The 24,741-nt window shown below is 40.9% G+C and overlaps 1 protein-coding gene across 3 annotated transcripts in view; it reads left to right on the forward strand.

The window, feature by feature from the left end:
* The window catches only part of rbfox3a (RNA binding fox-1 homolog 3a), a 166,176-nt gene extending 152,277 nt beyond the window's left edge, over positions 1–13,899 (forward strand). For all 3 annotated transcript variants that reach the window (XM_078225539.1, XM_078225540.1, XM_078225541.1), the window contains exons 10-11: positions 10,366–10,444; positions 13,855–13,899. In XM_078225539.1, the coding sequence (XP_078081665.1) occupies positions 10,366–10,444; positions 13,855–13,899 (124 nt within the window). The remainder of the gene's footprint in view (positions 1–10,365; positions 10,445–13,854) is intronic.
* The last annotated feature ends 10,842 nt before the right edge of the window (positions 13,900–24,741 follow it).

Consider the following 24,741-nt stretch of genomic DNA (forward strand, 5'->3'; position numbering starts at 1 on the left):
CTGCTGTGCGAAAGAGGGAAAAATGTAAGCCAAGAAATTAGAGGCCAATTAGTTTTACCTCAGTTCTGGCTTGTTAAGCACTGTAATTGGTCCATGTCTATATTTTCTTTTGCAGAATCGCCAAAGAGCCCTCTGGACAAGCTGACAATGCATATAAACAGAGTGTGGATATGTGTTTACTCCACATCTAATATTTTCTGTTGCATGTTTCAGTTATTCATTTTAATACAACAGTATTCCTTCAGAGAACCTGATGACTATCTGTATCACACTGAATTAATTTGCCAATTTGAAGCACGCATCGCTTTAAAGGATTCTCCCAGATTTTTTAAAAATCGTGAATTTATTCAAATGCAGGCGCTCCCCTGCTTTTAAACTTAGCCCAGTCATTCACCCTTTTCACACAAGTTCCTCGGAGTGGAAAGATGATTGAATTAAATGTGTATAACATTCAAAGCATTACATCACTGACAGCTCGATTGACTTGATTCCCTCCGAATGCCCTATTTCTAAGCTCCGGCTGCTTTGTCACTCGCTGCCGCCTTGTTATCTGCAGCACACAGACCTCATTTGCAGTCTGTCACTTTAAAGAAGTATCCAAGATGTTGGCTTGTTTGCTGGCAATCACGCGGATCAATATGTTTGCAGTTTTTTTTTTTTAAAAGTTTTGCCTTGAATGAGAAGGAATGAAGCTGCGGAATCCTGCTGTAACTGATGGCCCGAGTCCTTCCAGACACACATTCATTTTATTCATGCGTGTCAGTGGAATCTGTCAAAGGAAAGATCACTGGACAGCCTCGCTGAAGGCAAGACTGCGATTTTTAAATGGGTTGGAAACAAATGTACAATTAAAAATTATTTATTGACTTATCACACGTACATGATGAAAACATAAATTTGGCTGGACTCTTTACAAACAACAGCTATCCTCAAAGATTGGGGCTAAGTGGTGCAGTTGAGTTTAGAATTGGCTTTCAGTCCTTGAGACAAAGAAAAGGGAAGAGAAAAGGTGGCTCCTGCAAAAGACATACGCCATGTGACCGCATTTGTTGAGAGGCTGTAACTATGACACTGTGAAATAACCTCCAGGATTTCTTTATGTTTACCTTCCAATTTCCTGCCCGTTGTTTCCTTCCAAACTCTTTACTTGAGTGCGATTCCACATGTGCCGGCAGTTCTCCACTCCCTCCCCTAAGTATGATGTGGAGATGCTGGTGTTGGACTGGGGTGGGCACAGTAAGAAGTTTCACAACACCAGGCTAAAGTCCAGCAGGTTTATTTGGTCACACGAGCTTTCGGAGCGCTGCCCTTCATCAGGTGAGTGGAGAGTTGGGTTGATGTGGAGACGCACCTCTTTAATCTGTGATTTTCCTACTCTCCACTCACATTGTCTGTACCTGTAAAGACTTGATTACCTGTAAAGACTCACATTCCAACCATTATCTTGCAATTGAGTCTTTGTCTATGTATGCCTTGTTTGTGAACCCAACTCTCCATTCACCTGATGAAGAAGCAGCGCTCTGAAAGCTCGTGATACCAAATACACCAGTTGGGCTTTAAACTGGTGTTGTGAGACTTCTTACTGTGCCCTCCTCTAAGTAGTCATTCTTCATTTGTGACCATTGGGACTTTGTCCACAAACCAGAAAAGCTCATTCTGATTCTCTCCAGCCATCTACACACGCATACTTTCCAACATAGTTCACCAGAGAGCATCCAGGGGGGGATCTTTTGACTTCCCCAGTTCCAGGATTGACTAGATGGGTTTTCGTGTCACCATGGCCAGACTGTTGAGAAGTTAAATAAAAACAGAAATGCCGGAAAGACTCAGCAGGTCTGGCAGCATCAAGAAGAGTCGTACAGACTCTAAACATTAACCCTGTTTCTCTCTCTCTCTCCACAGATGTGTCTTTACAGCATTTTCTGTTTTTATTTCAGATTATCCACAATATTTTGCATTTATGTTACAGTTGTGGTGCTAATTCTGCGCCGCCTGGAAATTGAACCTCGGAACCCCGAGTCTACATGGCTTGTACTAGGTTTTAAAGCATAAGTTACAGCTGTGTGCTATTTACGTGCTTGAATAATTCGGCCCAGGATTTGCACTTCCCCCGGCAGACAGAGCCAGAGAGGAACATGCAGACATGTTCTGTTGATTCCCTATTCTTCATAGTTTACTCCCAGTCAATCCATCGGGGTGAATGACATTCATTCGTGGGTTGGTGTATAGTAGATACATACTATTGAGGGAAATGTATTACTCATGTATTAATACACATGGCCTGGCCATGTTTAGCACAATTTTCACTGTTGGTAAACTGGGACTCCAGAAGTAGACTGTTAGGCCCAAAGTTCATGGCTCAGAAAACAGTGGAAAGAGAGCTCCCAAGGCAGAACCTGAAGAAGGGTTAGAGCCTTTGACTTATGCTATGTAAATGAACATTTCATTGTCTTGATTGGAGGTTGGACCTGGTTACCCCAGGGCTCCTATATCACGATATAATCAACTATTTTTCTCAAGCTTTCATTCTCGTTTTCTCCTTGTAGTCTGAATATAACAGCAAACCAGTTTAAATATTTAAATAGTTTCAGTGATTTTCTTGCTGCATCATTGTAGAAACATAGAAAATAGAACGAGGAGTGGGCCATTCAGCCCTTCGAACCTGCTCCATCATTCATTATGATCATGGTTGATCATCAAATTCAATATCCTGATCCTCCCCTTCCCCCAATACCCCTTGATCCCTTTAGCCCCAAGAGTTATATCTAATTTCTTCTTGGAATCACATGATGTTTTGGCCTTCACAACTTTCTGTAGCCATAAATTCCACAGATGTACCACTCTCTGGGTGAAGAAATCTCTCCTCATCTCAGTCCTAAAAGGTTTACCCCTTATCCTCAAACTATAACCCCTACTTCTGGACTCCGTCACCATTGGGAACATTCTTTCTGAATCTATCCTGTCTAATCCTGTTAGAATTTTATAAGTTTGTATGAGATCCCCTCTCACTCTTCTAAAAGCCAATTAATATAATCCTAACTGATCTAGTCTTTCCTCATATGACAGACCTACCATTCCAGGAATCAGCCTGATAAACCTTCGCTGTACTCCCTCTATAACAAGGGCATCCTTTCTCAGATTAGGACACCAAAACTGCGCACAATACCCCAGGTGTGGCCCCAGCAACACCCTGTACAATTGCAATAAAACATCATTATTCTTATACTCAAATCCTCTTGCTATGAAGGCCAACATACCATTTGCCTTCTTTACTGCCTGCTGTACCTGCACGCTTATTTTCAGCGACTGATGCACAAGGACACCAAGGTCTTGCTGAGTATCCACTCTCTCAATTTACACCCATTCAAGTAATAATCTGCCTTCCTATTATCACTACTGAGAGGATAACCTCACATTTATCCACATTATACTGCATCTACCATGCATATGCCCACTCACTCAGCCTGTCCAAATCACACTGAAACATCTCTGTATCCTCCTCATAATAAAATTGTATTGTCCCTCCTATCATTTGGGCGACTTTTAATTTATATATTGCCCATTGTGTCACTCTACTCAAACTATCTGCTTTCTCCATGTGAAATGTACCTGAAATTACACCTGTCAAGGTTTGCTCTTTGACCCTGCCAGATCATATGGGAAAGAATGATGTACAATTACAGTGTCCATAGGATTAATATTACTTATTGTTTCCAACTATGTAGGTGAGATTTTAACTCAATGAAAATCCATCGACTTTTACAAAGTTAAAATCAGACCTCATTCATCAGTTTTGCCTGTTTCCTCTCTCTGTGCAGTTTCTTCCTTTTCCACAACCTCAGTTTATACTTGCACCCTCTAAATAGAGCTCCAATTCGTCAATAGTTTACCACAAATTACAATTATACACATGCCATGCCTGCCTGAGGAAAAGAAACAGTAACAGAGCAAACATGCCTTAAGATGGAAGTCGGGAGAGAACTGGCAGGGGGACAGTTGGTTGACATGGAGCAATCTAAATGGAAGTCGTATTGAAATCCACTACCCTTAATACCACCCTGCTCATGAGAAGACTGAAGTTAGTCAAACCAAATAGAGATAAAATTGTGTTTTTTTTATTTTAGTTGCACCTGTTTTTTAATTCCACACAAATGGGAAGTTTGCTGATTGCTAAAAGCAAGCCCAGGGTCTGCAGAAGTCTCAATTTAGAACAATATTGTCCTGGACACGTTCTGTCCAAGTCGTCCTTCTGTATTTAAAAGGCTGTGAACTGTGAGGATTGTATAATGCAAGCAAGGATAAGAACTAGGAGCAGAGTAGGCCATCTGGCACCTCGTGCCTGCTCCGCCATTCAATAAGATCATGGCTTATCTTTTCGTGGACTCAGCTCCACTTACCCGCCCACTCACCATAACCCTTAATTCCTTTACTGTTCAAAAATGTATCTGTTCTAGCCTTATAAACATTCAATGAGGTAGCCTCAACTGCTTCACTGGGCAGGGAATTCCACAGATTTACAACCCTTTGGGTGAAAAAGTTCCTCCTCAATTCAGTTCTAAATCTGCCCCCCGAGTTCTAGTTTCACCTGCCAGTGGAAACAATCTCCCTGCTTCTACCTTATCTATTCCTTACATAACCTGATATGTTTCAATAAGATCTCCCCTCATTCTTCTGAATTCCAACAAGTATAGTCCCAGTCTGTCCTCATAAGCCAAACCTCTCAACTCTGGATGTCCATTCATCAGCATTATTTACCCTCCTCCTTAGCTGACAATGAAGACGCTGCACTATGCTTGAGTAAGGAAGCTATTCCAGGAGTTGTGCTCTTTATCATCCTACATGAACAAAATGTCAAGGGGATGAGCATGCACATGGCAGGTGCGAATATGGAGCACAAACTGATCCAAGGCATTGACACTAAGATAGCATGGGCCAGTCATTTGACAGTCAAAATGACTGTCATTTTGATTGGAGGGTGATGCAGAGTTCTGTGGATTTACATTACATTGACCTGTACTGTCAACACATTCAGCCCATCCAGTCTGTACCACGTGTTTATATTCCTCTTATAAGCTTCCTCCCACTCTCATGGCCTCATCCATTCCCAGCCCTTCCTTCTTGTCCTTTCTCTCTCTTGAATGCATCAAGCTTCCTCATAAATTCATCAACTGCTTCAGCCAATGCACATGATGGGGAGATTCACCATCTCACCATTCTCTCTGTGAAGAGATTCCTCCTGAGTTTGTGGCTATTTTATATTTGTGCTTCCTTTGTACTGGACACATTCACAACTGAGAGCAGTTTCTCCTCACCCACGCAGTTTGATTAAACCTCTTCTTGATGTTTGCTTTTCTTTAAGAAAAGAGGCCCAACTTTTCAATCTTTGCTGATAGTTCCAACCTCTCAATTGTGGCAACATCCTTGCAAACTCTTTTTAGTACTTGCTCTAGTGCTTACATATTCTTCTTACAGTGTAGAGAGCAGACTGCATACAATACCACAAGTGCCATTATATCAGGTTTCTATATATTGCCCAGTTTGGATGGGCATTTGAGGGAAACTAACTTCCAGAGGATAGAGCAGGGGAATGGGACTGACTGGATTCATCTGCAGAGAGTTAGCATGGACTCATGGGCTGAATGGCTGCCATCTATGCCATAATTACTCTATGGCCACAATTTTATGGCTCCTTGGGCAGGTAGGGGACCATAAAATTAGGCAACGTGCCAGCAGGCTCCTTCCTGGTGATCACCCATCCTCCAGACACCCTGCTACAACTTTATCAGTGGGAAGAGGAGTAAGGCAACTAGCTCACCCAGAGGCCAATTGAGGCCCTTAAATGTAAGATCTTCATCCCACTGCTGCTACAACTTTACCCATATGAAACCTGGCAGGCTGATGGCTAGGCAAAGGGGATATAGCCCATTTCTGCAGCCTCCACTTCCCCCCACGATTTCCCCTGCCCTGTGCACCCCACCTCTCCCATACCCTTCGCCGGGATCAGGCTGGCAAGCCTTGGCAACATCCCACACTTAACATCATCTGGGCTCCCTCGCAACTCATTTCTCCTGAGGATCACCTTCAGTCCCAGCAGTGGCCACGGCTCCTAGTGGCACTGATGAGACAGAGCACTGCAGGCCATTTGATTTGACAGCAGTTCCCAAACAAGGGACATTTTTCAAAGGCCCGCCTCAAGACAAATAACAGCCCAATGGCTGTTTAATGACTGCGAGACGAGATACCCTCAAAGAAGACGGCTCGACTCCAAGTTTTACACTGGGGGGCATGACTGAACCCTATGGCTGTAAATGAATACTGGCACTTTGATTTCACTCTTTCTGCTCTTCTGGATTTGTGTGGCTACTTTTACTGATTCACGTATCTCTGTTCCCAGATCTCTTTGCTGAAAAATTTAGTTTCCTTTCAGCCAGGGAATAAAGTGACCTCCTCATTCCTTCAACTAAAATGAGCCACCTCACAATTTTTCAGCATTGCATTTCATTTGCCATTTATTTACCCACTTAGCAAGTCTTTGAGATTTTGGTGGAGTCCTTCATGTCATTAGCTGGAATCCAATTTTGCACATTCTGCAAATTTTTGTGCAGTCCCTTCAATTTCTGCTCTTAGTCATTTAAGCATATTTATGTGTGACACAGGGAGCCCAAAGAAGAGAAAATAATTTTTAATCACAGCCAATTTCACACTGTGTGAATATTAGCGTGCAATATCAAATTATTTTGCTACTTTTACTGAGGCATTAACATGTTTATTTTAAATAAATTACTCCCTCTATTAAAATGGCAGGTAATAGGATTTCACAGAAATAAATCAAGTATTTTTTCCATTCATATTCACACAGCATAAAGCCACAGCAATAATCCAATTTACATATCTAACTTAAAGCACCTTAAAACTATTTAAAATTAACATGGAACCACCATTCAACTTCCAGTGTGATACTGGTATTGGCTGGGTCCATCACACAGGCAGTAACTCACTTTTGGTTTGAAATCTCTGCAACAATGTAAGAATTGCAAGTGAAGCTACCTCAGTCCCTCTGACTATCTTGCGTTAGTTTTTTTGTATTCATTCGTGGGACATGGGTGTCACTGACTGGCCAGCATTTATTGTCCATCCCTAGTTGCCTTTGGAGGGCAGTTAAGAGTCAGCTACATTGCTGTGGTTCTGGAGTCACATTTAGGCCAGATCAGGTAAGGATGGCAGATTTCCTTCCCTAAAGGACATTAGTGAACCAGATGGGTTTTTCCGACAATTGACAATAGTTTCATGGTCATCAGTAAATTCTTAATTCCAGATATTTTTTATTGAATTCTAATTCCACCATCTGCCGTGGTGGGATTCGAACCCAGGTCCCGAGGACATTAGCTGAGTTTCTGGATTAATAGTCTAGAGATAATACACTAGCTCATTGCCTCCTCCGTTAGTGTGCAGGATGCTTGCTATTAGACTCCAGTTCGGCTTTCAATCTCATACCTTCTCTGTCAAAAACATTGCCTACTTTGACCTCCGAAATATCACCACGCCTTTGCCAACTCGAGCCTTGATTATTGCAATCCTCTCCATACTCTATCTTCCATACTCTATTAATTTCAGCTCATCCAAAACTCTGCTGTTTGCGGCAGCATGTTCTGATTGTTTATCACCCCTATCTCCACTGGTTCCTGGTGCCACAACCTCCAGTTTAAATCTTTCATCCTTATGTATAAATCCCCTCATCATAAAGCCCTCCCTATCTCTGAAATCACTCCAGCCCCACAACTGCACACTCCTCCCTAAACTACACCCCCAAAAAAATTTCCACTCCTCCCGTTCCCTTCACCCCTGTACTGGTGGACTACCTAACAGCTGTTTCGGGCTTGACCTCCCACTCTCGAATAATCTCCAGAAACCTTTCCACACTCTCTTTAAACCTATCTTTTTCTTAAATCAAGCATCTGGTCATTTTTCCTCATGTCTCCTCCTACTGCTCAATGTCCATTTTTGCCTAATTAAGCCTCCTCGATGAGCCCTGGGAATATTCTCCCAATCTTTTGGGCGGAGAGGTGGCAGATGGAGTTTAATCCGGATAAATGCGAAGTGATGCATTTTGGAAGAAATAATGTAGGGAGGAGTTATACAATAAATGGCAGAGTCATCAGGAGTATAGAAACACAGAGGGACCTAGGTGTGCAAGTCCACAAATCCTTGAAGGTGGCAACACAGGTGGAGAAGGTGGTGAAGAAGGCATATGGTATGCTTGCCTTTATAGGACGGGGTATAGAGTATAAAAGCTGGAGTCTGATGATGCAGCTGTATAGAACGCTGGTTAGGCCACATTTGGAGTACTGCGTCCAGTTCTGGTCGCCGCACTACCAGAAGGACGTGGAGGCATTGGAGAGAGTGCAAAGAAGGTTTACCAGGATGTTGCCTGGTATGGAGGGTCTTAACTATGAGGAGAGATTGGGTAGACTGGGGTTGTTCTCCTTGGAAAGACGGAGAATGAGGGGAGATCTAATAGAGGTATACAAGATTATGAAGGGTATAGATAGGGTGAACAGTGGGAAGCTTTTTCCCAGGTCGGAGGTGACGATCACGAGGGGTCACGGGCTCAAGCTGAGAGGGGCGAGGTATAACTCAGACATCAGAGGGACGTTTTTTACACAGAGGGTGGTGGGGGCCTGGAATGCGCTGCCAAGTAGGGTGGTGGAGGCAGGCACGCTGACATCGTTTAAGACTTACCTGGATAGTCACATGAGCAGCCTGGGAATGGAGGGATACAAACGATTGGTCTAGTTGGACCAAGGAGCGGCACAGGCTTGGAGGGCCGAAGGGCCTGTTTCCTGTGCTGTACTGTTCTTTGTTCTTATTAAAGGCAAAACATAAATGCAGCTTGCTGTTGTTGTAGTAATTGGGGTAAAGTTACAAGTGTCCTCTCTCACTAGCAAACCTTACCCAATGCAAATGGTGTATCACAAATCGGGGTGCACCCAGAACCTCAGAGCAATTGGAAACAATGATGAGAAAATCATGGGCCATATGCACTTCTGAATGTGTACTATTGGGAGGGTTTGAAGCGCATTCCTGGAAATGTGAAAGAATAATCCCCGTAACATTTGCTTTTTCAGGAAAAATCTGTTCACGATTGAAAATCCCAAAGAATCTTTTTCAGTGTGCTCAGTGAAGTGATCGTATACAAATCCTGTGTGTTCTACTTGGATGGAGGGCAGGAATTTCTGGCCACGCATGCCCCAAGACCAGAAAATCTCACCCAGGGTCAACAGACATTTGCATGGTCCATGTCCCGCCCGCTACGATTCCCGTTGCGGGCAAAATGGGAGAATTCCACTCAGAGTCTTTAACACATTTATCAATGATATCAGTTAGTCATTTGGTGAATGTGGATGTTGCTGAAAAAAGACGACTTTTGTCGAAGCTTTTCATCTTGCACTCATCAGGTCAATCACACAAATACCAATGTCAGGGGAAGTAACAGCTTGATACTGATTGATTGGCAAGTGGATTTTGATTGGGAGAGGCATTGCCATGGGGAATGCGTGGGTTGATGGTGACTGAGTTATGCCAGTCAAGGAATTGGTCTCCTAAAAGAAGCAAGTCTTACTTGAAAACGTGACTCGTGCGTCAGCTGCTTTGAGTGAGAGTAGCAAAAGATTGGTAAGATCAATGGAAAAACCTCTGGTGACAGCACTCCAACTGCAGGACATGTACAGATGGAATAGAATTCAATAGAAAATGCTGCACTGGAGCATCCTCGAGCAGAGAATTTATAGTTAGCTACTTCACTGCAGCATCATTAATCTGGGACTGTGGCAGTGCTTGAAGCTGTTGTATACATGGAACCGCGGGGTAAGATTCTTCACACCACTGTAATCACCAGAGAAATATTATAAATGAATATTAAAGCAGTTAGCTTGAGAAGGAAAGCACTGCGATAGATTTGCAATGGATCAAAGTTGGTTCATTGTGAAATATTTCACTTGCTGTTTTTCTGTTAACTGCCAAAGTGGAGTTCCTGAGCTCATCCCATCTTAGATACCAAACTAAGATGGCAAATTCTATCTGTTATGCCTTAAAAGTTTCATTTTTATTTCGAGCTACTGAAAATTGCTTCAAAGTATTTTGCTTATCCTCTTATTTTGCCCAGAGCATTCCAATTCCCTGCTGGCCATGACCCGAGGGGCCGTCATTACATTAATTGCAAACACTGTCATTCTCGAGGTCTGTTGACCACATTTGAATGCGTGCAATGCTGTCGAAATGGTAACGCTTTATTTGTCCCATGTTTGCCTCGTCCGATAGAAGTGAGTTGGCTACCGTGTGTTACATGTACTTCTCCTTCTGTTTCAGCTATGGGAGGGTGTATGCAGCAGCCGACCCCTACCACCACACTATTGCGCCAGCTGCAACGTACAGTGTTGGGACCATGGTAAGCATCAGTAACTGCACGAACTGCTAGTAACTGGCATTTTCCACAGAAATAATACGTACTTTGTGGGCGCGTGTCTGTGCAGATACATCCGCACGTAGGCACACACAAGTACACATAGGCCATGCTTTTTAATGCATTGTAAGAACTTCCATAGGCAAGTAGCTCAGCCCTTTCCGATTTTAAATCCAGCTACAACTTTAAGCAAAACACTGACCCTAAAACCTAAGCTATTTTATTTAAAACCATGAGAAAACACACACTCCAGCACATGTTTGTACAGTCCTTCCTTTGCAGAATGAACCTTTTAGTTGGACAGCACCTTTGGTACTACTGTACTAGGCTTTCTGTTTGAGTTACTGCAGTATATCAGTGTACCTGTAGATGTATGTGACATATACACATATGAACCAAACCTACAGATAAAAGAAAGAACAAATCACTGCTGATAAAAATGGCTGCGGCTGTCAATCTGTAGATCTGTTTCATAAAGGATGCACGAGTCACATATGTACGTTTATCCGCAGAGATATACACAGGAAAGCACTGGGAGAAACTACATCCCCTCACTGACGCCCAATGTGTGTTTTGTTTATACCAACCAGGTAATAATAATGCAGATTCATAAACTAGTGTTACATTTATTCAACTGTTAAAATTTAATAACGTTGAAACATTTACATACCAGTAGCAGTTAAGGATTTTTTTTTTACTGTCATGAGAAAGCTGTTCATATCCCATGAAGGAAATGCCATTTCCACAGATGCTATTCTATTGTAGTGAGATGACCGATATCATGTGTCCCGCAGCTTTGGAGACCACACATGTAACATGAATGCACATAGATTCAAATATATGCACAAGAACACATAAAGATAATGAAAGTGAATTATTAACCTTTTACAGGGGGAACGTGCCTAGGCTTTTAGAGTAAACTTTGTAAACTACTCTGGGTTCTCGAATTGGAACAACAAAGGTAATTATATAAGAAATTCTGATACACCCCAAAAATTACGTAGTTTGGGAGAAATCTGTTATTAAACAATCTGCTGGCTACTGAAAGACTAGCTAATTTAGACTTGGTCCTCTCTCGTCTCTGACATCATTGAATAATCTTCTCATTAGTATTTCTATTAGTAATTTCTTAGCTCCTGCCTGCTTTGTCTTGTAATTTCAACATGTCCAGTTAGAGAATCTCTTGTTCCCCCACTCATTTTTCCCCCATTTTCTTTCCTCCCCCATGTTAACCTCCTGCAACCATGGCATCCTCCTCGTTAGAGAGAGTGGGACGGTTCATCTCAGAGATATCTCCAGGAATGCCGTCAATGCCAGTCCTTGGTTGGCCTACCAGGTAGGGATTAAGCATTGAACTGAACCCAAAATCCAAACGGATTTAATCAAACCAAATCCAATCAGAACTTTCTCCAGTTTGGATCAATTTTGCTTCTAAAAGTTTTCTAAGTCCAAAAAAAAACAGTCAAACTGGAAGGTTTCTGGATTTTGTGCAACTTGCATCCACTCATTTGATTTGAAGAAATATTTTTGCCCGTCTGGGTAGTTCCCACTTATCCCGCTGTATTCCTAATTCTTGACCCAGATAGAACAGCAAGCAATTGCTTATCCTGGGCAGTGGCTAGAGTAATGAAGCATCTCGGAATGCTGATCCTATGCTTGCAGAATGGGAATGCATGCAAATATTGAGGCAGGTCTGATCTCCAGTGATATAATTCAAAGCTGTTTGTGCAGGTGTGGAAGCTAGAATTGTTGGAAGGATCATCTTCACTCTGTTACCCAGGGAACAGGTGAGCTGCACCGCCTCTGTGATCAACGACACAGGGTCTCAAGAACTCTGGAGCTCTGCAAATGCACAAAAACCACACACAGATGACGATGGATTTTATTTGGATTTAGAAAGATCGTGAACAGACTGTCATATGGCTTGTCTCGGCTTCATGTTCAGGAGAAACATGGAAGTCAGAAAATATTCCAGTTGATGCTGCAAACTATGGCAAGTCACTCATTTCCACTCTTAGGCAGTGAACTTGAGGAAAGGTGAAAGTTCAGAGTTCCCAAACTAGACACTTCCCTTCACAGCTAGTCCACCTGACACTTCACTCCTAACAACACAATATTTGATGATGTCATAGAAGAAGCAAGAGCACTAACAGAAAATAGTTTTATTTCCGAAGATCTTGAGTTGCAAAATAAGGGCTTCTCCTAAACTACTGGTGTAACTGCTCTAAATTTAGCAACTTTTATTTGAAAAGATTTCATCGCATACTTATTCATTTCACTTCTTATTACTTTATATTGTTTTCAAGTGCAACTTATCACTTTTATCATGGTACGCTAATCAGAACATGGATTTTGAGTTTTGAATTGGTAGAGTTCTGATTTGAAAGCATTCGATGCTGCCATGAACAGCTAAATTAAGAGTGGGTATCTCTCCATCCTGCACACTTGTCAGTGATGAGTTCATTTTAAGAGAAGATGGGACTATCCACCATAGCAATGCCAAACTGCGAAACACCCTTTTTAGTTCAACCCCCAAGACAATGAGCAATAGCACCAGAAGCTATGTTGTCTATGTTGTAGGTGAGGGCCCCTTGTGCCCTATGTTGTAGGTGAGGGCCCCTTGTGCCCGTTGAAAGAGTGCAAAGGAGGTCATGCTGGAGGGGGGGGTCAACGGGGGAATTAATTAAAATGTAAGCTGTTTTAAAATACTGAAGATATATACATATATCTAGCTGATTAGCAGATGAAGGCCTAGGGATTAAATTTTTTTTGTTACACAATTACCATCAATGTCAGGAGTAAATTCATTCACATAGAAGAAAAATTCTCTCTTACTCTCTTTTCTGTGAGTGAGTGTATGTGCGTGTGTGCGTGTGTTTGTGCCTTTCTCCGTCTTCCGCAGTTCTCACACTCACTGTAGCGGATACTTTTACTGATACACGTGGTTTTTAGCTAGCTTTGCAGCCAACATCATTGATGAAAAAAAATTCAATTTTCCATTTTGAAAGCCTCCACGAAAAAAAAACCCCAAAACATTAAGATTAATGAATGGTGATTGCGGCAAAGCCCCCCCCCCCCCCCCCCCCCGCCTCTCCCCCCCCCCCCCCCCTCTGTAGCCGCTTTGCGGAGAGAGAGAGAAAAAAAAAGCCTGCCACTCCCTTGAGTTTCATCAGCGCAATGCCTTCGTTTAGACAAATGATTTAAATTTGCCGAGGTGACGGGCGTGTGGTTTCAAATCTTGCAAATCTCCGGAGCAGCTGCTAGCTAAAAGCTTTCATTAATTAAGATGATTTTTCTCCCTTCATTCTCTTAATTAGATTTGTGGCTTGTGTTGCTGTAGCATTTCGTACATTAAAAAATATTTATTCGATTTTTTTTCATCTTTGATGTTGCAGGCTAGCCTGTACAGAGGAGGGTACAGTCGCTTCACCCCGTACTAGCAAGAGAGGCTCAGAGACACACTAAAACCCAGCAGGGCTAGAAACGTCTTCTCAGAAACTGTGGGGGTTTCGGCACGACATGCAGTGATGTTTTGTGCTGACACTCTCTGGTTAACATGATATTTTTACCTCAGATGTTTTTTTTTGTGTTTATTACATGTTTTATCTGTGGTGACTGCAAATTTTTCTTGAGTTTTGCTCAGTATCATCTACTTTGGAAAATTTCTGATGTATAAACGTAACAGGAAGAATAGACTTGACGGTGGCACGGTGGTTAGCACTGCTGCCTCACAGCGCCAGGGACCCGGGTTCAATTCCCGGCCTTGGGTCACTGTCTGTGCGGAGTCTGCACGTTCTCCCCGTATCTGTGTGGGTTTCCTCCGGGTGCTCCGGTTTCCTCCCACAGTCCGAAAGACGTGCTGGTTAGGAGCATTGGCCATGCTAAATTCTCCCTCAGTGTACCCGAACAGGCGCCGGAGTGTGGCGACAAGGGGATTTTCACAGTAACTTCATTGTAGTGTTAATGTAAGCCTACTTGTGACACTAATAGATAAACTAAACTTAGCTACATCGTTTTGTTTTCAAAATTGGCATTCATTGCCGATTTCACCAATTCGCACCAACCAGAAAACTCTCTGGGTTTCAGGCCGGAAATTTTTTTTCCCCAATATTTTTTTTTAATGAGTGACTCTTGTCAGATTTTCAGAATGGTTGGTTTTAAAGTCAGTTAAGTGAATGAGATTCTATATGAAATGGGGTGCACAGCTTTCAGGTGACTAGTCAGAGAGAAAAACCTACACAACATATCATTCCTCCTCATCTAATCCCACTTCCGATTACTGTGAGATCCTCTGTCAGCGCCCAGTCTTCCCACCCAACTGTGACAAACCCTGACTGAACTCATCACATGTGTGCCTGGTGGATTGAAGTGTCAACCAGAACTGTGATTGAAACATGCCCCTCATAACCATGATTGTGTGAAGTGAGCCTTTTAAAAGCCTTCCATGTTATTCATTTTTAAGTCTAAGTTTGATTGATGGAGAAAGGAAACAGTTTATTCTTGTAGATAGCTTCAGTCCAACAGTCAGTTTCAATGCAATAATAGTTCCTTAACATAAATCAGCAGATAAAACGCTGTTAAGTTCCTCACATAGTCGTCGCCAATAAAGCAGAGCATGTCCAGTTGATATAGTGAAATTTGTATTCGTGCCTCATCTGTGGAGGCTTTGTGTAAACACTACTCACTGTTACTAAACGAGTTGGGGATGAAGCCAAGTCACTGAGCCGGTATTGAATCACACTGGTTTACTATGGTTCAGCGATGTTCGTCTTTTTTTTAGTAAGTCATAAAAAAGGGTGGTTATGCCACAGTGAATAGATAGCAGTTAACTTAAGGGGCAGGTCACAAATGCATTCATCTAAGAACAGATCTCCATATGGCAAATTTTGAACATAGCTGGTACACAATACTGTCTCATAAAAGAGGTAGCAGCACTTTTCTACCCAGCATTGGCACTTTTTTCTCCATCCCATTCCACTTCTCCTCACTGTTTTGGGCTTAGTACAAACCTCATTTTGCTTCAATACGCGATTCATGTCCCCTGAGCTGTCACCTCATTAATTGTCATCACATTTCCTTAGATCATTCCGGAGTTGCGAACAGCACAACTTAATAAAATAAGCTGACCCCTGCAATTGAAGATGGTTCAGTTACAGGCTAAAAGCTTTCAAACGCAGATCAAAAGTAATTCTCCTGAGAAGAAATGTAAACATTCTTTACTTTAGCAATTCAGCGTGGCTAACTGTTTTTGAAGGCATTCCAATTACGCATAAAATGCTCCTGATAAGCTAACATACTATTGCAGTACAATATATAACACGATTCTTTACGTTAAGTAATTACATGATTCTCTCAGCTAAGCCAACAGGCAGGGATTTATTAGCCATGAATTTTCATGATCAGAATTTTAGGTTCCCACATTCACAGCATGCAATTATGTAAATATTAATGCCTGACTTACAGAAATTTGTTGTAACTGCAATTTACTAAATGGAAGTCAGTTGCCTGATAAGCACTTTATCACCTTAAGAAGAGGCTTCTGGCTTTTCAAATGGGTATGTTTACTAAAGGGAACTGTCTAAAACAGTTGGAAAAGGAATTAGCTGCTTATTTCTTTCTTGGTATGATTAATATTGCGACCACATGTATCATGTACAATTGCTAGAAAAATCATCATTCAAATAGAAGGAAGGCTAGCGAACAATACATTTAAAAACAGGTCATTTCCATTTGGAATTTTGTATCTGTTAGTCTTAAGTATTGTTTTTTTTTATATATATAACAAACAGAGCTCCGCGAGGCCTCCCTCGAGTACTGAATGTCCCAGCTTTCTCCAGTTCAAGTTTTGATATTTTTTTAATCATCTATTGTCTCCGAGGAAGGTTCCTTAAGTGTGAATTGTGTAAAGAGATTAGATTATTAAGTACGATATGAGATTGGGGCTGCGTGAATGAACCAAAAAATTGGAATCACATTCTATTTTATTTCTGACATCTCCGAGGATTAACTGGAGCAGAGTATATTCTGAATGTTGTGTAGGTTTCATAGTGAGATGAAGGCAACATAATTATAACTGAGGAGCTACCTTAAGTGTGTTATGTTTTGCTTGCTGTACAGGTTTTGCTTTTTTTATTATTTTCTTGTAGCTTATTTTAGGTTTTGATTTTCTTTCTTCTTTCCTGCCAAAATATATTCTGTTAAATCAAACTCCAACCCATTGCAATATGGTGTATTATAGGTCAACCTGACTCAAGTATTTAAAACTGAGTATTTATTATGATTAGCATATGATTGTCTTCGTATACGTAGATTAAAATGAGTAGGAACAGACTTAGAAAATTGTATTCATCCTTTTATACACTTTCAATATGTGCACATAAGTATTCCATGGGTCATTTTTTTACAAAAAAAGAAAAAATAGCTTTAAAAAGACACTGTTTATACTTTTTGGGGAAAAGAAATAGCTAACATCTTTATAAATGTTTACTTATGAAATATTATGTGAATTGTGTGCTGTAGAAAATATATTACACTATGTGTTAGCTGTAAATTCCACTGGATAGAATTAAAGGGGGGTTAAAACTGGGAAAACAATCAACAGAATTTTAATTACCTTTTTTTAAAATGTTCTCTTGACAAATTTACTCCACACATAGGATCAACTCTTCAACATATTCCAAGCTATAAAATTATTATTAGGCTGTATTGACTTTAAGAATTTATTTTCAGCTGTTTCTTCAAACACAATGTCATCACTCAGAGCTTATTGTCTTCCTGAGACTCTGCTTCCTTTGACAGAAGCTTAGCCGATCTTATCTCCTCTTGCCTACATTGGCGGTTTGCATATTTTACCTAGCGTGTTATTACCTGCTTCTGAAAGCAGTGCCTCTCGAGTCACATGTAACAGGAACTTATACCCATATGGTGTTCAGAGTTAACCCTTCATTGCTGTCTTTATTAATTTTCCAATGCTTGAATTAGTGGGGATAATTTTGACATTTGACAATAGCATGAAGTGAGCAATATTGGAATGATCACCTGTTTTACCTATTCCGGAAAAGCAAAGCCAGGCAAGGGGGTATAGCGGGAGTCAATTCAATGCTGCCCATTTTATTCTATTGCCAAAAAATCTAATTAACCCATATGTTTACAACACTCACGCCCTGATTCTCCTTTCTATTGTGCACATCTGTAAATATGTGCACATGTTGGTGCATTATAACTCTGTGACTATCCCTTGTACACTGCACAATGTTATTTGAATATATATATACATTTTGCTTTACATGCGGACAGGGCACACTAGCCCAATGTTCGTGACCATACCAGAATTTGAACATGGGAGGAATGGACGGATAATTACATTCACGAGGTAAGTCTCCAATCCTCTTGATATGTTTCAAACAAGCGCACACCCTCCTGAGGTGTTTCCTGGGCTCAGTTTTCAATAGGAGCAGGAGTCCCCAAAAGATTCCCAGGAAACTCAAACTAGGTCTTCTGTGAGCAAGTCCTACCTCTGCCCACTTTGACCTTCCTATTGTGATTCAAAACCATGGGGGAAAATCACCACTGTGGTGCTCCCAGCTGACTTTTGAGCAACCTCAATCCCAACTACCAAACTGCTGCTGGTGTGACTAAAACAAGAAATTAATCGGTAAATATCCAAAACAAACAATTTCTGTCCACAGGTAAATAATGTTTTATTTTGTTATTTTCATTTTAGATCTTGGATACTCATGTGCAACAACTGTTTTGCACAGAAACATTCCCTGTAATGCTGTTACCAATTTGGCAATGCCCAGCATTGTGTGGGAAGTATTTTTAAAAATTTTACTCCATTCTTAAAGTTACAATGCTCATACGCAGAATGAATCGGGCAAGTCCAATTCATCTCCTTGCTTGCTCCAAATACTAAATTCAAATTGAATCCAATTCATGGTCCCTACAAGAGAGGCATACAAAGGCCAGAATTTTCCGGGCATTCATGTCCCACTGCCGCTGCAAGCAAGGATGGAGAATTTGGCAATCAGCCATATCTCTGTTCACTGCAGCGGGACTGGAGAATCCTGCTGGCGTGAACAGCTGGAAAATTCCAGCCAAGATCTAAGCTAACAAGTTGAGGCATTGCACCCCATCTTGGACTTGACCTGATGCTTCATCTTAGCTAGAAGGCCAATTGTGTGGAAACTCACTGTTCTAAACCATTAGTTTTAAAGGTGTGGAGATATTTCAGCATCAAAAAGAATCACAATATTACAATGGCCAACTAACGAACAAACAGCAGTTTTAACTGATTTCCTTTGGCAAACAATCCAAAACAACTTGCATTAATAATATTTAATCATAAACCAATCCAAGTAATGGAGCAGCAATGTGATAAGTTAATGAACCTAACTTAAGCGGCTAGCTAGAGTCAGTTGTGGGAGGGGTTATCAAGTCAGCCTTGTTTATGGAAATATATATCATATCAAATGGCTGACTGTTGGTGTACCCTCTTGTTTGTTAAAGATGTGGTTGGAAATGGTGTCCTCATTTCCACACAATATAACAATCAAAGCATTATCTCCCTGTACTTAGATCTATCATTTAATAGAATGAAAGAAAGTAATTAAAGCTAAACGTTTACAATTAGGCAAATTATCTGTTTGCTAAAATACCAGGTCAGCCCACTGCCAAAAGTTTATCTTTCAGTCCTTCCCATAGATAGCAATCTGTTTTTTATATAATATAAAGTTACTGTCCTGTGTGTGTCTTAGCAACACACAATAAAGCTTTTCTCTGCAACACCAAAAAGAAGAAAAGGCATCCTAATGTGTGATTTAATTTGTCAAATACACGCAATTTATCTTTTCAGAAACACTGCAAATAGCAAAAGATACAAAAATTGACAGAGAAAGGTAACTGAAATTTCTGTTGTATTTCTTGTTTCTCCCTTTCTCAATCTGGTACAGAAATAGTTTTTATCAGGAACAGATTTGTACAGAAATTCATCATTCTTGTTGATAGAGTTGAACAAATGTAATAATATTCTAGGGTCCATTATATTAACCTTTCCTTGCTGGCATTCCATTTACATCATCAGGCTATTTTAAAATGTTTACTGTATATGCATTTCCTATAAATATGTTGAGATTAGTGTTTGCTCTAAACACTTTCTTGCTAAGCACTTTGATAAACTACAGTCGCATCTCTTTGCTGCAAGATGTTCAAAGGCAACTGCAATGAAAAGGGGTTACAAAACACTCTTGTAATCGTTCCCAATCTGCAATTTTTGAAGTGTATTTATTTGTCTTTAGTAGCTAGCAATCCCCTCCTTGGGCATACATACCTGCTGTCCTTCCAATATGTAAACCATTAAATCTGCACAACTGTCTATATACAGATCAACAGTTGCTATGTCCTGGCTTTATTTATATTATTAAAAATAATATAGAACATCTCTATATATGGAGGACTATGTATTGTAGTGTGCTAAAATAATGTCTGTTTATGTGTGGGACTAGGGTTCAAATAAATCCCAGGCAGAGTTGGGGGGGGGACTGGATATGTTCCTTTTGTCTGATGGTAGTTGGGTGATATAGTGAGTTGCCTCTGGGATCCAAAAGAAATTCTGGCCGGACATAACTATTTAGAACACAAACATCAGTGAGTTTGATCAATTTCAATCCAGCTTCCGATTACTATAACTCAAGAAGAGCACAATTAGTTTTTAAATAACAATCTCTCTCAGATAGGATGTAGTGATTTGGGTTGAGATGCATGGGAGGTGAAATATTGGTGGATTGCTATGCTGCATCGGACTTGAACCTAGTTGTAACTTGAGACAGTTCAGTGAGGTTGCCTAGCACAAAGAAGAAAAAAATCTCTTTGCTGCATATTCCTGTCTCTTGTGTGGTAAGAAAATGTATATGGAGAAAAAAGTCCATATGCATCAGGCTTGAAGTGTTCGTCTGTGTGTGTGTGTGTATATGTATATATATATATATGTATGTGTCTATATACACGCACACAAAGATGACTCATTAATGTGTTCGTGTTACTTTGAGGATAGATTGCTATTTCAATCTAATAAAGATCTGTTGACTAATACATTGATCAGAATTATCTCCAAGCCAAACTGTGCAAGTTCTTTCCTTCATCTTATATTCTAGTGACTCTGGCATGACACAGGTGCACTGTACTAAATGAAGGGCTCAGAAGCTGAAATCCACGGATTCTGGGAATACAGAACCTTGTGCCACACCTACAGCAACAAGATGTGGAACGTACGCAAGTACTGCCATATGGAAAAGAATTGTACGTTGTATACCATGTGTACGCTCAAACTCCTCCTTTTTATAACTCCACTTGTATATAGCCCTTTAGCTGCCACCCTTGTGCAATAGATTATAACACACCCTGACCTTTCCTCCCATTGAAACTAATGGGAATGTCTCTGGGGCAGTGACAGTGTTAGTGCCCAGTTAAGTGCATTTTTGTTATGCATTGAATCATTCTTGTTGTTTTCAATGGGAGTGATAAGAATTGACAGCTCTCAACAAAATAGTGGCAAATAAAAAAAGATTGAGCAAAAAAAACCTGTAAACATTTCAAAAAACAAATAAACTTCTCTTTTTAGGACTTTCAGTGTCCTAGAATGGAAACAGGTTGTGTTGTAAAAGATTTTGAAACAGCCTGACGTTTCAGGACTCAAGAGGCCCACGTTCCTCCCCTTTCCTCTCCCTCTACCTAGGCCTGGACTCTGTGGTCTCCTTTTGAACTGCAGAACTGCCCCATTGATCAACCCTTGATGTTATGATGCTGCCTTGGCCTAGGGTATGTTATTATGCCGCTGAGTTAGTGATGTCCTAGTTTCAGTCCTAGGGCCCGTCACATCTCAATATTTGAATCTCTAATGCCCTCTTGGCCTAAGTATCCCTAGCTTTGCCTGGCCTTTAGCTATCCAGACACCTCATTCCACAAAACCATCACTTTTCCAAGCCACACAGTCTGCAATTCCATCTCAGTATTAAAGACTATTTTGCTCAGCCCTTGTCTCCTCAGTGCTCTCTCAGTCCTGGAACTGCATGTTGTTTAATATCCTGTTAGTACCTCATGTGCTTTTAACTGTCTATATGCTGTTGGTTCCTAATTTCTTGCTCTCTGCTGCTGCTCTGGTAGATACCTGCTGATTAGAGAGCTGTAGTTTTAGACCTCTGCCTTCCTTTTTCTGTCATTCTGTAAGCTTCTAATGTGATTCAATTAACAATATCCTTAATAAAGATTGTTTCTTTCTTCAACAAAAATAGTTGTTCTGAATCTTTTTTAAAAGACGTAATCCAATAGCAATAGACTTATAGCAAAACACAAGGCTTAAAGAAATTCATCAAAGTTCATAACAGAGCAATATAGAACATTTTTAATGGGATGTGGATGTAATTGGCAAGGCCAACATTTGTTGCCCATCCCTAATTAAGTGGCTTGCCACCCCACCTCAAGGGGTAGATATGAGTCAACCACATTGCTGTATGTCCGGAGTCACTAGTAGGCCAGAGCAGGTCAGGACGGCAGATTTCCTTCCCGAAAGGACATTAGTGAACCAGATGGATTTTTACGACAATCAATGATAGTTGGCATGGTGAACATTACTGACACTTGCTTTTCAATTGAATTTAGGAACATAGGAACAGGAGCAGGCCATTCAGCCCATCAAGAATGCTCTACCATTTAATACCTTACAACCTTTTACAGCCACTATCCCCATAGCCCTTTACCTTATTTTTAACCAAGAGTCTATCAATCTCTGCTTTAAACATACACAGCTTCCATTGCACTCTGGGGTAGAAAATACCAAAGGTTCACAACCCTCTGTGGAAAGAAATTCCTCCTCATCTCTGTTCTAAGTGGCAGCCCCCTTATTTTGAAATTGTGCCCCCTGGTTCTAGACTACCCAAACAAGGGAAGCATCTTACCTGCATCTACCCTGAATATTCCTATTAATTTAAATGCTGGGATTTGAATCAAGAACAGTTGCCTGGGCTTCTAGATTACTAGGCCCGGGACATCACCACTCTGTCACAGTCTCCCCCATGATAATTGTGCTGTACAGCATTTAGCCATTGTTATACACATGTTTGAGATTTCAAAAGAAATAAGAAATATAAAAGTATACTTAAGATTTCTGTGCATAACTTGAAAATGGAAGCTAAGTACTGTTGAAAAGAACAGCAGGCAAAAGATTACTATTTTTGTCTCCTCAAGATTAGTTGTGTGCAACAAGAAGAAGGTAAGCAGGTTGAGAGAGAGGAACAGAGGAAAGGTCAGGATAATTGGGAGTTACAGACGGATTTTGAATAAGAATCCAACAATGGCTGAATGTACAGTGCGTCAGTTCTGGGTTCTGGAGGGGAGTTTCTTCCAGTAATACAGGAACAAAGAACAATACAGCAAAGGAACAGGCCCTTCAGCCCACCAAACCAATTCCTAATCCTTATTTAGACCCATTGCCCATACGCAGTTACTATCCCTCTGTTCGCCTCCCATTCATATGTCTATCAAGATATGCCTTGAATGATGCTAAAGTGCCTGCTTCCACCACCTCCACTGACAGTGTGTTCCAGGCACCCACCACCCTCTGTGTGACAAACTTTCCCCACAAGTCACCCCTAAACCTTTCCCCTCTCACCTTAAACCTGTGCCCTCTTGTAGTTGAGCTTTCCACCCTAGGAAAAACCTCTGACTATCCATCCTATTTATGCCTCTCATAAGTTTGTAGACCAGGTCAGAACAGATTGCAAAATTAGTAAATCAATGAATCTCTTCTGTAAAATTATGGTTGTCATACAGCCTGTGAATAGATGTTAGTAGCAACAAGCAGTTAAAACATTGTGGAAAACCAATTAAGAATGGTATGTATCATTGTAAAAGCAGCATAAGGATAAAGCTAAGAAATACAGAAATGCATTGACATCCAGACCCCCTCCAATTTTCCATTCCTGCGGTCTATTAAAAGTTTATTCATTGTTTCTTTTCTCAAGGAACTTGAAAAGATCATTAATTTTGTAGAAGTAGAAATTAGATATTCATAATGGAATCATTGAGATGATATGTAATTAATCTTTGGAATAACAGACACTTTAATGATACGAACTCTTCCCTCGAGGGAAGGAGTAAGCGCTTACCATCTACTGTATTTCCTTTTTCATTTCTTTGAGGTTAGAGAAAAGGTTGATATTTGCAATGTTACCTAAGCTATGAGTGCTAATGTTTTTCAAGTGCGACATGTCACTGGGTAAGCCATTGAGTTAAAGCACAATGATGGGAATGCAAACACCTTTTTTCAATGATTTGATTTATTGTGAAGAATTACTTCCGATAGATTTGAAATTGCTGGGAAGAAGATCACATCGGAAAGGAAAATCCAATAAATCGGGTGGCACAGTGGTTAGCACTGCTGCTTCACAACTCCAGGGACCCGGGTTCGATTCCCAGCCTGGATCACTGTCTGTGCGGAGTCTGCACATTCTCCCCGTGTCTGCGTGGGTTTCCTCCAGGTGCTCTGGTTTCCTCCCACAACCCCAAAGACGTGCTGGTTAGGTGCATTGGCCGTGCTAAATTCTCCCTCAGTGTACCCAAACAGGCACTCTAGTGTGGCGACTAGGGGATTTCACAGTAACTTCATTGCAGTGCTAATGTAAGCCTACATGTGACACTAATAAATAAACTTAAATATGTGAATCCATACTCCCTGATTAACCTGTTTCAATTAACCTTTATTTAGCCAAGTAAGTCAATGGAGAGCCAATGAGTGTCCATAACAACCTGGTCAAGGGCCAACGTTGCAGCAACAGAAGATACACAGCAACGCAATTCAGTTAAACACTAAAAACAGTCAAATAAAATTGACAGTTTAGCACATACGATTATCAGTCGACAAAGCCTCAACCCTATGATAATAAAGTTAGTTCGCTTCAGCTTTAATTCCATCCCATTCAGCCACAAACTCAAATAGATTACGACTGAAGACTGCGCTCACTCTTGGGAATGACCCATTTGATCAAGTCACATGACCTCAGATTGTAAGAAGAGGCAGTAAAATGTAACAAACTTTTCAAATTGGCAGGCATTTTCCCAAACAATGTTCCATAAATTAACAGAAGCTTGTGGAGTTGGCACCACGTGGGCAAATCTAATGTTCCAACCAGGAGTAATGGGTTGAAATTTCTAAACTTATGACAGAAACATACTGCATAAAAATTCCAAAGCCACATCGCCGAACTGAGAGACTCAAAGATACACGATCA

This window comes from Mustelus asterias, chromosome 12, assembly GCF_964213995.1.
Source record: "Mustelus asterias chromosome 12, sMusAst1.hap1.1, whole genome shotgun sequence".
In the NCBI taxonomy this organism is placed as follows: Eukaryota; Metazoa; Chordata; class Chondrichthyes; order Carcharhiniformes; family Triakidae; genus Mustelus; species Mustelus asterias.